The sequence below is a fragment of the Protomyctophum bolini genome (genome assembly GCF_963924005.1).
Source record: "Protomyctophum bolini genome assembly, chromosome: 13".
In the NCBI taxonomy this organism is placed as follows: Eukaryota; Metazoa; Chordata; class Actinopteri; order Myctophiformes; family Myctophidae; genus Protomyctophum; species Protomyctophum bolini.
Genome location: NC_137874.1, coordinates 12,517,366 through 12,532,048, shown reverse-complemented (window position 1 = coordinate 12,532,048; position 14,683 = coordinate 12,517,366). Strand labels below are relative to the sequence as shown.

General features: G+C 41.1%; 1 protein-coding gene across 1 annotated transcript; it reads left to right on the top strand.

Moving 5' to 3' along the window:
- Positions 1 to 89: 89 nt before the first annotated feature.
- On the top strand, positions 90 to 12,368 carry nf2b (NF2, moesin-ezrin-radixin like (MERLIN) tumor suppressor b). Its single transcript, XM_080779411.1, has 17 exons — positions 90 to 404; positions 838 to 938; positions 2,643 to 2,768; positions 3,278 to 3,400; positions 3,497 to 3,580; positions 3,748 to 3,816; positions 3,998 to 4,080; positions 5,084 to 5,159; positions 5,323 to 5,460; positions 5,616 to 5,690; positions 5,788 to 5,901; positions 6,843 to 6,965; positions 8,328 to 8,545; positions 9,205 to 9,307; positions 9,760 to 9,890; positions 10,245 to 10,416; positions 11,131 to 12,368. Exons 2-17 carry the CDS (start codon positions 849 to 851, stop codon positions 11,176 to 11,178), a joined length of 1,773 nt encoding a protein of 590 aa, XP_080635537.1. The 5' UTR covers positions 90 to 404; positions 838 to 848; the 3' UTR covers positions 11,179 to 12,368.
- The last annotated feature ends 2,315 nt before the right edge of the window (positions 12,369 to 14,683 follow it).

Genomic DNA, 14,683 nt, shown 5'->3' with positions numbered 1-14,683 from the left:
GAACAAAAATAAATAATAAAAGTGTGCTGCTGCTGTTCATGTTGCCACCTGTAGAGTCAAAACAAAAGCTTCTGGAAAGTCCTGAAGGCTAACAGCTAGGCTAACTTTAACGCTGCCACATAGCCATTGATTATTCAGTGTTTCTGAAACCAGGGACAGACGTTTTACAAATCTACAAAGACGGGGGGAAACGCTATTTGGATCCGAAACGTAAACCATGGAGATGCATTCAAAGTGTCGCTCTTCCTACAAATGGTTTTGGTGTGTCTTCGTGGCATAATTGGGTAGTTAACGTTAGCTATAGCTTAGCATTGGTGTCCCAACAATAAGAAAACACCCCCAGCTCGGCACATTGACTCACGGGGACGAGGCCTTGTCTTCCCTATTGTTGGTGACTCGTCCAGGTAATGCTATTGTGGACTGGAGGTTGTTGTTGCTTTTGATAGGTATAGAGTTATAGTAGGAACAAGTCAAACACAGGCTTCTCACAGACAGAGACACTTAGTGTCAGACAACAACACATCAATTACAACATCCAAGCTAACATCACATCAAACAGTAACACCACAGCAACATCACATAATTACACCCAAGCTAATAAGCATCAACAATAACATTCTCAGCGAACACACATCAACAATAACATCTCAGCTAACGTTGGTGAGTGCTGCTGCTGATGTCCAAATCTGAATACAGTGAAACTACAGTGTGATGATTACAGAGGGATGGCCATATCCACCATAGCAACAGGAACATGTTGTTATATGACCCTTTCTCTGGCTGAAGTTTATTTTGACCGGTTAGAACACTTTCTTTCTTTCTTTCTTTCTTTCACAGATTCATTCAACATGTCCATATTAGGATTAAAGAAGAAACAGCCAAAGACTTTCAAAGTCAAAGTGATCACCATGGATGCTGAAATGGAATTCAGCTGTGAGGTAGGCTACACTTTGTGCATGCTATTGTACTGTAACTACTGGTTGGGTATGGTAAATGAAATTGACCAAATACCTCAATATAGATATTGTAAAGATGACTATTTTTAACTAATTGCAGCGGGTTTCCTTTCCCCCCAGGTTTACTGTTTTTTTTTGGGGGGGGGGGGGGGTGTTTACCTGAGCTGGCTGGATGCAGATGGGCTGCGTGTGATAGGATATATCATATTCACTACTTGGTTAACCTGTTAATTCTGCTTGCTTTGTGAAATATCACATCATAAGTGCCTTTAGGTAACCTCTAGCCTCTCTCGGGACCCCCTGTGAAATATCACATCATAAGTGCCTTTAGGTAACCTCTAGCCCCTCTCGGGACCCCCTGTGAAATATCACATCATAAGTGCCTTTAGGTAACCTCTAGCCTCTCTCGGGACCCCCTGTGAAATATCACATCATAAGTGCCTTTAGGTAACCTCTAGCCCCTCTCGGGACCCCCTGTGAAATATCACATCATAAGTGCCTTTAGGTAACCTCTAGCCTCTCTCGGGACCCCCTGTGAAATATCACATCATAAGTGCCTTTAGGTAACCTCTAGCCCCTCTCGGGACCCGGGACCCCCTGGGTCAGCTCATTCTATCGTGGCGACCCATGGAGTCCCTCGTCAGAAGTTTGTTTTCTTATGCAAATGATGGAACGCAGACATAAATATCGTCGGAAACGTCATCTCTGCGGCTTTTGAGTGATTCTGATCACAATTCAAATGAGTCAAACGACGCATATAAGAGCTATAGGATACAACGAAAACCGCTGAGAAGTTTCCTGTGCCGCAGAAGCCGTTAAGTATTTTTAATGTGTTTGACCGATTTGGTAGCTTTGATTCCTCTCTTCCTTCCTTGTTTATTGACATCCCATTGTACCGCCTATCTGGCTAGCTAGTGGCTAGCTATGACAGAGTAGATCAGAGGCAGGAACGTAGGGACGCACAGCTAGCCAACCGCAGCTGGAGGCGGTACAATGGGATGTCAATAAACAAGGAAGGAAGAGAGGAATCAAAGCTACCAAATCGGTCAAACACAGATTAAAAATAAAATTCGCAGCCGTTTCCGTTGTCTCTTATAGCTCTTATATGCTTATTTTGGACCATCGGACCCGCGTGACGAAACCGCAGCAAAGTCGTTTCCGAAGTTATTTATGTTTGTGTACCAGGTAGCAGGTTAGCGCTGGGACAGGACCCCATGGTTAAAGTCTTAAAAATGTCAGAAACTTTACTACCATTGGGTTCTGACTCGTGGGGCTAGGTAACCTCTAATGTGATTTGGTAGTTGGTACTGAATGAAAACTGTCTGGACGTGACTTTTGGGGGGAGGGAGTAAAGGCAAGTGGGTAAAGGCAAACAATAGAACAGCTAGTGAGTTCAGAAAATCACATCACTTTACTGTAATGCTGACTTTAAAACCAGGAAAGGACAACGCTTATGCCATGATATCACCATATTACATATCCTTAGATTTTATATAAATTTGTCCTTTCTTTATCGCAACTATATTAGATATCTAGGCTATTTCTGGATACATGATATACTTAAATATCTTTGTCTGATGTTGAAAACGTTTTAGATGTTTGCCTAGAACGGCTGAGGACTGGTACCAGCTACTAGCAAAAAACCATGACCTCACCAACTTACTGCTCATTCTCCATTCCTCTCAGGTGAAATGGAAAGGGAAAGATTTGTTTGATCTAGTGTGTCGCACCGTTGGTTTGAGGGAGACCTGGTTCTTTGGCCTGAGATACACAGTAAAAGACACTTATGCTTGGCTGAAGCCAGAGAAACGGGTGAGTGAAATGGATGGAATGTATTACCTTTTTCCCTGAAAAACATTATTACAGCTAATTATGGCAGACTTCACTGGAATGCCATTTCCATTGTTAGCACATTGTTATGTATTGGAACTGGGCATTGATTCACTGCACTGAGACATATTGTCTTCCAAAACATTTGGCTAGACAGTGAAAATTGAGTTAAAGCAATCGTAGTTTTAAAACAAAATTGAGCCTTTTGTTCTCCGTCCGTGAAGTGAATGGAAATTACTCAAATGAGTGATGACGAGGAATTAAAGGTTAAACCTGTCGTGTAGTCTCCCACATTAAAAAAGAAAAAAAAGAGAAAAACTTAGAAAATCCTCTGTTGTGCATCCAGCATAACAAGCTCTGTGGCTGTCTGCAGTGCTCTGACCTCCACATTAGAGCATGGTCTGTGAAGAGAAACTCCCCACAGGGAATTAATTGAAAAGAAAATCAATGTGCTCTCGTCTGATGTTGTTTTCTTCTATTTGTTCATTAAGGTCTTGGATCAAGAGGTTCCAAAGGACTCACCCATAACATTTCATTTCCTCGCAAAGTTCTTCCCCGAGAAAGTCGAAGAGGAATTGGTCCAGGAAATAACTCAGCACCTCTTTTTCCTTCAGGTGAATTAGCTTCGGTATCCCACCACCAGTCTGAATTCCATATGGGACCATACATTAGTCGAACACCTATTCATGTGTCCTTTCAACACTTTTTAGGTGAAGAAGCAGATACTAGATGAAGAGATATTCTGTTCACCTGAAGCCTCTGTTCTACTTGCATCGTATGCTGTTCAAGCGAAGGTAATAAAGTTCGATATCAATTTCAGCTTGATTCAGACTTTGTCAGTACAGCATATCAATAATGCATGTGTCTACTTGGTGCCATATGATATTTTATGCATAGCATATATTGAATTTAGAAGTTTGATGATTTTTGCTTTCAATTCTCATCTGGCATTCTGACATAGTATGGGGACTATGACCCGAACTTCCACAAGCGAGGCTTTTTGGCTCAAGATGAGCTACTACCAAAAAGCGTAAGTATAACCAACCTTTTTCTTTTTTTCCAATCCTTTCTATATTAAAATATACATTTGTGCTGTCGTATACTAATTATTTGACTTTATAATTATGATAAAAACACCACACACACGGTCCTCTGTACAACACAAATTTGTGTCTTCTGTTACATTCTGTTCTTCTGCGTTTGTACTTCAGGTTCTGATGCAGTATCAAATGACAGCCGACATGTGGGAGGAGAAGATCACAGCATGGTATGCTGAGCACAGAGGCATCGCCAGGTAAGACAGGTGCAGACAGTACAGTAACCACTTAAAACCTATGTACTTACTACTTAGTTGGCCGAGGTATCTGTTGTAAACTCCAAGTACTGGACCCTCGTCAGGTTTGTCAGACAGGTAGTGTCACTGTGTGATAATCCGGTTGAAGTATTAATTTGGTACGGCGACTACGGCGGCGGGCCCGGGAGAACAATAACGCGACACGAGACAGTATCACGCTAAAGGTTCACAAAGTTTATTACACAAACAGGAACATATATAGTGCTGGATCATAATGACGTGACAACAAGATATCAGACATAATAAAGTGCCTACTGCAGCAAGGCTGACCTTGCTGTCACCGAGATGTCTCTCGTAGCCTAACTATAAAGTATGCTACAGTTCAGGCAGTACACAATACATATCAAGTACACTGTGTCTCACGTTCAAGTACACAGACATGGGCGATCATGATTATAACAGTATCCCACAGGTCTTCTTTTCCCTCTACACACCAAATCTCTTCACCGAAAACAAGGCATCTGCTATTTTTCTGCTATTTTTTACTGAATGCTCGCCTATTATAACACGCCCAGCATAGGGATGCTAGGGTTCAAGTGGTCAAATCAGGATGAGGGATGGCGGCTGTAACTGAGTTAGGAAGATAGAGAGGCCATCAGCGAATCAAGAGGTTGCCAGTTGGACACTCATCTCATTCAGTGTACAGTACGTGTCAAAGTGTACTTGAGCAAGACCCACAACTACTGCTCCTAATTGTTAGGCCAGGTAAATACAAATACGCCAACAACAACAACTAAGGGGACACCATTTTCCTTTATTTCAATCAGCAAGGACCGAGAGTGCTTATGATTCTGGGAACATAAAATGATAAAAAAAGGCATAACAATCAGTGGGTTGAACTCTTTTTGGCTGATGTGCTATTATGTCTGATTGGTGTTGTGAGTGTCTGAGTGTGTGCACTGTGCAATATATCTTTGATCACTGCCCCTCCCCCCCAATAAAGGGACGAGGCAGAGATGGATTACCTGAAGATTGCCCAGGACCTGGAGATGTATGGGGTCAGCTACTTTGCCATCACTGTGAGTGAACTGAAGAAGTGGCATGACCACTTAAGCCCTATATAATTTACCCTAAAATGTACCTTTGCCAATAATGACATGCCCAAAACGGGGTCACCTGACCAGGGTGAAAGTGACTATGCTTCTGATGGTCATTCTGTGTTTGTTTGATTCATTACATCAGCAAAACAAGAGGGATACAGACTTATTACTGGGAGTGGATGCCCAGGGTCTCCACATCTACAGCCCCAACAACAAACTCAGCTCAACAAAGTCATTTCCGTGGAGCGGCATTCGCAATATCTCGTACAGCGAGAAGGAGGTAAGTGCAGGCCAGGCTATAGGTAACCCACAGTGGTTGCATGATTGCTTGAAGGACGCAAAAAAACCAAGTATACTCAAAAAGGGTACCTGGGGTCTCAGCCTGGTGCACAGACTATATTTGCTACTGTTAACAGAATTATTCCCACCTTGCAGTTCACAATAAAACCTCTGGACAAGAAGAAAGATGTCTTCAAATTCTACTCATCCCAACTACGGGTCAACAAACTGGTAAGTCCTTCACGCATCCTGCGTAACGTTGAGTTATATGCGGCTACCAAAGAAACGAATTTATCTCAAAATGCACTCATGTGCTCATGTCTACTAGATTCTGCAGCTGTGCATCGGCAACCATGACCTGTTCATGAGGAGGAGGAAGGTGGACTCCATTGAGGTGCAACAAATGAAGGCTCAGGCCAAGGAAGAGAAAGCCCGTAAAAAGGTCAGATTGTTTTAAAACATTTGTGCTCTTATCTTTCATTTTTTTCCCAAAGTAAAATGCTATAGTTAGATAACATCCACCAGTAGATGAATGGATCAACCACATACAGTGCACGTGCAGAAATGGCAATGTCCCATGTTCAATTCTGACTAGAAAGATGTCTTTCCATCTCTCCACTCAACTGAAATGTATTTGTATATGGACCTTTATCACTGTTGCAGTCTTAAATGGCTTTACAGGCACACATTTAACAAACGCAACAAACAATATCCCCTGTCATAACACCCTCTGTCAGACAAGGATAATTTAAAATCTTAAATCTAATATTATGTGGATATGTGTTTGTATAATCTGTCTATTATATTGTTTTGAAAAATGTTGAAAATCTTTGAATAAGGGGCACCTGCTGGCCTAGCGGTCCAGGTGCATCCACGTATGGGCTCTGGCCTGGCGTCGCGTGTTCGAGACCTGTTCATGACGTCGGGGTTAATGTTGTTTAATTCAGTTCTGTATCAAGTTTTGGGAGCTTTCCCTACTTTTCCATTCTTTTGAGAGTGTATATACTGTAGGTGGGCAGCGGGCGCCCGCTGGCCAAGTGGTCCAGGCGCATGCCACATATAGGCTCTGGCCTGACAGTGCGTCACGTGTTCGAGTCCCATTCATGACCTTTGCTGCATGATGTCTCTCCCCAACTCTCTCTCTCCCCTTTTCCTATCTATCTTGATACTATCAATAAAGGCAGAAAAGCCAAAAGAACTGGTCTTTAACCCATTTTGGGCGGGAACCCCTTTTGGTGTTAGCATCATCAAGAACGACTGACATAGAAACATAGCTTTTTCAGAAAACTGTCATTTTCAAACAGACATTTTTAGAATCTGATCACAGGTCAGAATGGGTTAGGTAAATACCGCCGTTGATGAGTGTGTTGATGCCCCGTCTAGGTGGAGCGGCAGATCCTGGCGAGGGAGAAGCAGATGAGGGAAGAAGCAGAACGAGCCAAGGAGGAGATGGAGAGAAGGCTCTTCCAGTTGCAGGACGAGGCACGACTGTCCAACGAGGCGCTGGTGAGGACGACGAGTACCCCTTTCACACCACGCAGCGAACAGACGATGTCATACAAATAAATTACCAAACTAAATGCAAGTCGAAATTGGGATAATCTGTATTATTTACACCACTAGTGTGTAGTAGTGATTCTCAATCTTTAGTTCAAGGACCCTCTGTTTGATATGCATTAGACCAGTAACCACAAGTTCCTACTTATAAAAACATGTACAGATCAGGGTTGTTTTCTTTCAGCTCAAAGGGCTACTCTTATAATGGTCCTGAACATTAAGCAAAAACAGTAAACCACACATCACAATACATGAAAATCACACTTGCCAAAACATTCCAGCCTTTTGCAGCTGGCTGATTTGAACGCTATCCTGCATCTATATCCTCAACTGCCACAATATAGTGTCTCTAGTTATGTCTGTTTAACTCCCAACACGTTTCACTCAATTAAATTAACTTGTGTCTGCTCTTATAGAAGAATGTGTAATTACTAGTGCATCTGTGGTCAGCGCATTGCTTGATTGAAAATGTTATTTCACAGTATGTAGACTGGGTACATTTCAAGAGAAAGCACAAGTCAATACAACAATACCAGAACCATGATATAGCATTTACACTTGTTTACAACAGGGTCCACCATTTTCAATTCATCAGAACATTTAGAGACGTACAAATATACAGTACACAAATCAGGAAATCATCATATAAAGAAAGTAAAAAAGGGTAAAAAACATACAGCATGGGGAAAAGGGGGGGGGGGACGGGACGGGACACTCAGACTTTATTCATGGGGGCTAGTTTCGAATTGTAGCCGTCCGTAGGCGGTTTTGAAGGAGCCAAGGGATTCACATGTCTTAATGGCTGTTCGTAGGGCGTTCCACATTTTGGTGGGATATGAGTGAAATGAATACTCAAAGGGCAGTCTATGATGTCATTTATGTATGTAAAATGTACATCACATGTAAATGTGAGACACATACAGATGTGTAAATTTATAGCTGGACAGTAGAAAATAGATACACCTATGGGGATAAAATGCCAGGAGTGTGGCTGGCACATACTACGTGTACCGGTAGATTATATTTCATTTACTGACATTTATGGGTGTGGTTTTTGCTGATGTGAATTCTAACTCCTAATCTTGACATTCACAAAGGTTAGCTCCTGCAGTTGGTTTTTATTAGGCATGGTATGTCAAGATAACATAACATGTATTGCCCTGTACTTTCCTTGAACTGTACCCATTCTACAAACTGTTAATATAATTTTCAATCAATCAATCTTATCTCGGGGGGGGGGGGGGGGGGGGGAGAAGTAAGAGAACTATAGTGTGGAATTATAATTGAACGTTCCGATGTCTCCTGTGTTAGCTGCGGTCGGAGGAGACGGCTGACCTCCTGGCGGAGAAGGCCCAGATTGCAGAGGAGGAGGCTAAGCTGCTGGCCCACAAAGCCGCCGATGCCGAACAGGAAAGACAGAGGCTGGAGGTCACGGCCATGAAAACCAAGGAGGAGAAGAGGCTGATGGAGCAGAAGATGAGGGAGGCAGAGCAGCTGGCCGTCAAGCTGGTGGAGCAGTCTGAGAGGAGGTGGGCTCGGCTCCAGAGAACAAATAGATCTGTTTGCACAGTGACTGTATGCGAAGCACTTTGAGCTGCATCTCACGTTATGAAAGCTGAATCTTTTGCCTATAGCTTACAGATGTAAGGTATAGGAAAAAAGATGTATGATGGGAGCGAGACGGGAGATCTTCTACATCATGCTGTCTTGTGTTTAATATTCCCTTTCCCATGTCCCTTGGGGTTGTTTGAATCATTACATTACAATAGTGTGGTTAATCATTAGAACCCTAACCCGAAACTTCAAAAGGACATTAGCCAATCAAAATGCCTTTGCATAACGCCTGTGTATAACCCCTTATTGCTGGTCTTATTACTGAAGACCATAGTACGGCTTGGTGTTTGTATAGAACATGTTGTGCCTGTTAATAATAATACATTTTATTTATATTATAATGTACTTTACATTTGAAACAAACTGTTGTAGAAACTGGGCCAAAATACAAATCTTGTAGCCAGGGCCGTCACACAAAGGGCTACTGTATTTGCACATGTATCTTTACAACGTGATGATAAAAACAAAATGGAGAAAAAAAAACTATACTTTTATAGGGAAAGGAACAAAAATTGTGCCGGAATTTGTGCCTGTAGTTAACCATTCAATGGCTGTTCTCTCTTTATGGCTCCAGGACCAAGGAGGCAGACCACCTGAAGCAGGACCTCACCGAGGCCAAGGATGCAGAGCGTAGAGCCAAACAGAAGCTACTGGAGATCACCAAGACCACATATCCGGTACTCTTGACTGCTGGATGCTCCCATTTCACGAAAACCAAATCTTGCGCTGTCGTAGATGTTGTAGATATATTTGTGTGTGATCAGACTAGCATTATTGTGTTGATGATTCTCACAGCACTTCCTTTTTGTGGTTATAAGCCAGTGTTGGAGTATTTTAAAGCTCCTCCTACTCTTTTATTTGTCTAACACATTTCATACCAGATAAACTAAATATGCTTCACATAAATAAAAAAAATGCAAATATTGTACAAAGTGTAGCCACCCACACACGCCTTATATAACACACACCTATTCACAATGCAAATGATCAAACATTTAGGTCTCCTATCCCTCATTTCTCTTGTCTCCCCCTGCAAGGATCATCGTGACTAAATACACCATCATAGCTGGATGTAATGACACATGTAACCCACCAGCTGACTTATACTTCTACTTGGGCTGTGTTACAGCTCATAGCGGCCTACTCCTCGCCTCCTCCTCCCCCCGATGCGGGAGACTTTGCCTATGAGTCTGCGTCCATGCGCATGGACTTCAAGGACTCTGACATGAAGAGACTGTCCATGGAGATAGAGAGAGAGAGGTTAGACCAGACCTCATTCTCTATGTCTTTACTTCTGTATCACATCACATTGCATTACCCATTGTCATCACGCATATATCTCCTTTCATACGTCTCTCTTTTCTCTCTGCTCAAAAATGTCTATGTTCATCGTTGTTTCCCTCACCTCCCCTTCTCCAAATCCCTCATTGCTTTTAATTCAAATATTTCTCTCTTTTCGCTTTCACCTTAAAATTCCATTCCTCCCCTGTCGCTGCATTTGCTCCCATTTTCTTTCTTTTGCTTTCCTATGTTCCTTCCCACCTTTCTTCCTTACATCCTTCTTTCCGTCATTGCTTCCCTCCCTCCCTCCCTTCCTTGCCTTGGCTGTCCTAGACTGGAGTACATGGAGAAGAGTAAACATCTGCAGGACCAGTTGAAGGAGCTGAAAACCGAGATAGAGTCTCTGAAGTTGGAGGAGCAGCAGCAGCAGCAGGCCTCGCTCTACAGTCTCCGGGGAGAGGCCAGGGGATATGTCCCTGAGCCCCTCTATGTGCCTCACAGCAATGTAAGTACACCCCACACTCATGTCTGGAGACTGTTAACGGTTTTATATTTATTCTTATTTTATTCTTATTTATTTTTAAATGTGTTGAGCCCCAAAGTCAGCAGGAGCTTTTCACAGTTTTTACCTTGTCCACACAATCCTTTTAAAGTGGAAATATTGGCTGTTTGACCTGTTTGTTTACTTCTATAACTTATAAGTGGAAATCCTTTTAAAGTGGAAATATTGGCAGTTTGACCTGTTTGTTTACTTCTATAACTTAGGCCTAATCTTTGAGGATTTTACACAATATCGTTCATGTACACAATGGAATGTGCTGACATTTAGCTTTATGACAAACCATATGATGCTATAGCGTACAGTATGTTTTGTAATGATTTTATATTTCATTCTGCACAGCAGTTATTTGTTTTCAGATCGTCTAGTGTGGTAAAGAAATATAATGGATATTAATATAAACAATATTTTGTATTTATTATACTGATTTTCTAAATCTAACACAACATGGTAGTACAGATTGAATGCACTGCACTGCCTTTGTAATCTCTGTTGGTTTTGTGCTCGCCTATGCTTTCATCCCCGTCGGTTAGCTATGTTGGGATTTCTCAGACCAGTGATCTTCCATTCAGTTTAGCTTCAGTCTCTGCAGCTCTTTCCACTGTGTTGTCCTCATTCATATAGATAATCCACTGATACTGTCTTCTGTTTTGTTTACAGCGGAACTCTGCATACATGTCTCAGATGGCCTTCTTTGAAGAAGTTTGAGCCAGCCCCCACTCCACAGAGTGAAACGGAGAGACTCTGGCTGTTGTGACTTATTGCTTTTTGCCATCAAGACAGGCATCCACATATGCTTGACACTTTAATTATTATTTTTTATATCTGCTGAAAAGAAACGCATGATACACACGAATACATATGTTTATGGTGTGCTGTGGAAAGACTTCTCATCCATCCTTAATGACACCATGCCTCAAACAACCATAAAGTTAGGTTGTTCAGTTCACAACGGCTAATACACCAGGTTGCACTTCCTGCTACACGACAGGTTTTCTCCTCAAGACTTTTTATTTTATTTTGTATTATGTGTTATGAACACAATGTATATGTGCCAGGCATCTAACACTAATTCAGGACTTAGTGCTGAAAATGGGCGTGTGAATGAATTTTGAATTTTATGCCAGTGTTTTTGTAGTTTTGTTTTTAAGGGATATTGAGTCATTAGTTGAGTACAATTACTTCTCACTGGTGCCTTGGGAGATGCATTCATTCTCTTGGGTACAGGCGTCATGTCTTATATCTGTCACAATCTGCCCTAGACACAGTTTCTGCAAGTATATAGGGCTTAAGTGGTATTGCAGATCTGCACAACGTATTATTTAAAGTCACATATCCATAGTACAGAAACTGACAGTGTTGTTGAATTTCCATGATTTTCTTTATGCTTACCTTGAAAAGTAAATCCCCAAATTTAACCTAATCAGATTACCGGAGTAATTTACTGATGTTCTGCTTTTCAAGATTGTCACTTGTCAAAACAAAACCCTCAAGATTTAAATCATCCATTCATTGGCAAAGTTATTCAAACAGATGTGCAGAAATCCTATAGGTCATACATGTGTGAAAATCAGTATTCCATTTTATTTTTGATCTTTAGTTTAAATTAACTTGTCTTTGTGAATGCTTGGTAGCCTACACAGGACTACTTTTACTGAGAGACAAGCATGTTCCGCCACCATTTCCTATGCTTCATAATGCATGACAGATGCAGTAAGTTACTCCAAGGCCATATCAAGTGTTCTCTGTTTTCTTTTGTTCTGTATTATAGACTGATGACGTGCCTTAAATGTACATTTGTGTTCTTTTTTGTATCAATACGTTTCATGTTACTGATATTGAATATGATATTTGTGCTCCTGTGCCTTATAAAAAAATCTCTGGAGTTTGTGAATGTGGGTAGATGTACCAGCTGTTTGTCATTTGCCGAAGCAATGGTTGCAAACAAATATGAGACGATCAGAATAGCTGTTTTGTAGTATCAAACCGTCTATACTATAGTCTCTTTTTTACTCACCCTCATGGCCTTCTCAGGGTTAGTATTGGAAGTTATGAGATCAGGTAGATTCTACTAAATAGTCACACAATATTCTTCATATTGCCTCCAGCATACTATAACAGTGTGTGGGAACCCCATGCAATTATTAACAAACTAGCTCATGTGTGCATTGCTGCTTTATTTCAGTTGAAGGCATGGTTACCTGCAGTGTGAATGCAGTGGTCGGGTCACACACAAATATTTAAATGAACCATAAATGTTCCTTTTATTGGAACTGTCCAAAACTTTAACTTACTATGTGTCAGCATGGACACACCTACCTACTGTAGATGAAACACACCCACGTTTTAACATTACTACCTTCAGCTGTTCACCTATCAAAACTCAAAAAGGTCTTGAATTGATCAAAAGGTGGCTTATTGATTTGTACCCTGCACCATATTCCTCATATCTTTGACAAAGGGATGAGTTTGAGGCAAAGTTTTCGTATTACAGTAGAAAGTTGCCAAGACTATGGTAAAGTGTTAAGTTACTTTGCAGTGACCTAGACATGTGATTGAACTAATGAAGAGCTGACAATGACAAGTAATTGGGGTCAACAATTCAATTTCATGTCTGTCATTGTAACTCCATCGTGGTCTGGTTCTGTGATTGATGAGACCTGCTGTATGAAAGAGATTGTGGGCTAGATACTGTCTGATGAAGTACAATTCAGGCTAGTCATGTTGGCACTTCAATTCATGGCTTCAGTGGGTATGTATAGCCATGCAAACACGATCTCGTGCAGTAATTCGTCTGACAAATATAAATAATCTCTACTCAACATGAATACAGAGAAGGATCTCTCCAAGAATATATTTTTATTTTTTACAAAGTGCATGGTGTTGTCGTCGTCCCCCCCCGCCAGTTTTCTTTGTCCAATAACCCTAATTTATTCCACCGTAATATTTCAGGCGTGATTTGAAATAATCAGAAATGCACAAACTATCAATGCTGTTGTAACACAAAGGTAATTTTGTGTCTACACTAGGTTCAGTAGAACACTGACTGTGTAATGTCAGTGGGGTCTTTGATCTGTACTGAGATGAAACAGGGAGTTGCATCTTCCCTCGTTTATGGAAAAGAATATAGTTGTCTTAATAAACAAATAACAGTATTTTAAAAGGAACCAAAGCTTGTGATATTTTAATGAATGACTCCAAAAGTTCAGATCCCCGACTTGACCTGGCACACTACAGAACCACCGGACATGATGAGGTGGGAGCCTACTACTATTTCATCTTCATGTGCCTCCGTCTTCACTCAAGTATGAACAATGAATGAAATGGCGGTGGTGGGAGGAGGTGGGAGTAACACTATTCAAGTAACCGAGGGATCATATAAGAGTTCCATCAAAGGGTCCTGTACGTTCATGCACATGTTTATGTTTCTCTGTGTGAATGTGTGCATGTCTCAAGTCATTTTTGGCTGAGTCTCTGCTTGTGCTACTGTACGTACAGTATGTACACAGTATCTACTCGGATCATGAGTGATATAGGAAATGGGAATGCTAAAAGCTGGTGTCGTGGCAAAAGTGATTTATTGCCCAGTTTACAAAGCCTGTCTACAGGCAGGTTAGATACAATCTGGATCAAACATAACGGGCAAATATGTGTCCATGGGGATAGCACAGATTTTTGGAAACCTTTATGTATCTTGTAAATGATTAATGATTGTGGGTGCAATGAAGCGTTTTCCATTTTATTTCAGTTTCCAAATATAAAGCCAAAACAAGGATAGATATGCGGTTTACCAGACATTTACAGCATCAAATGTCATGCCTGCATAATTATAAACTAAAGTTCAAGCAGGCATGATGTGATTTTAGGAATTAATAGTATTGTTTCTGATGTGTTTGCTATTTCATATCCAATCCAATTTATTTATAGAGCACATTTAAAACAAGTGTTGAACCAAATACAGTAACAGTACACTGTACAGTACAGGTACAGTAATAGTGTACACTGTACAGTACAGTACAGTAACAGAACAGTAATAGTGTACAGTACTGTACAGTACAGTACAGTAACAGAACAGTAATAGTGTACAGTATAGTACAGTAATAGTATACAGTACGGTACAGTTTACTACAGTACAGTAAATACTGTACAGTACGGTACATATACAGTTACTACAGTACAGAACAGTACATGTACTGTACAGTACAGTACAGTA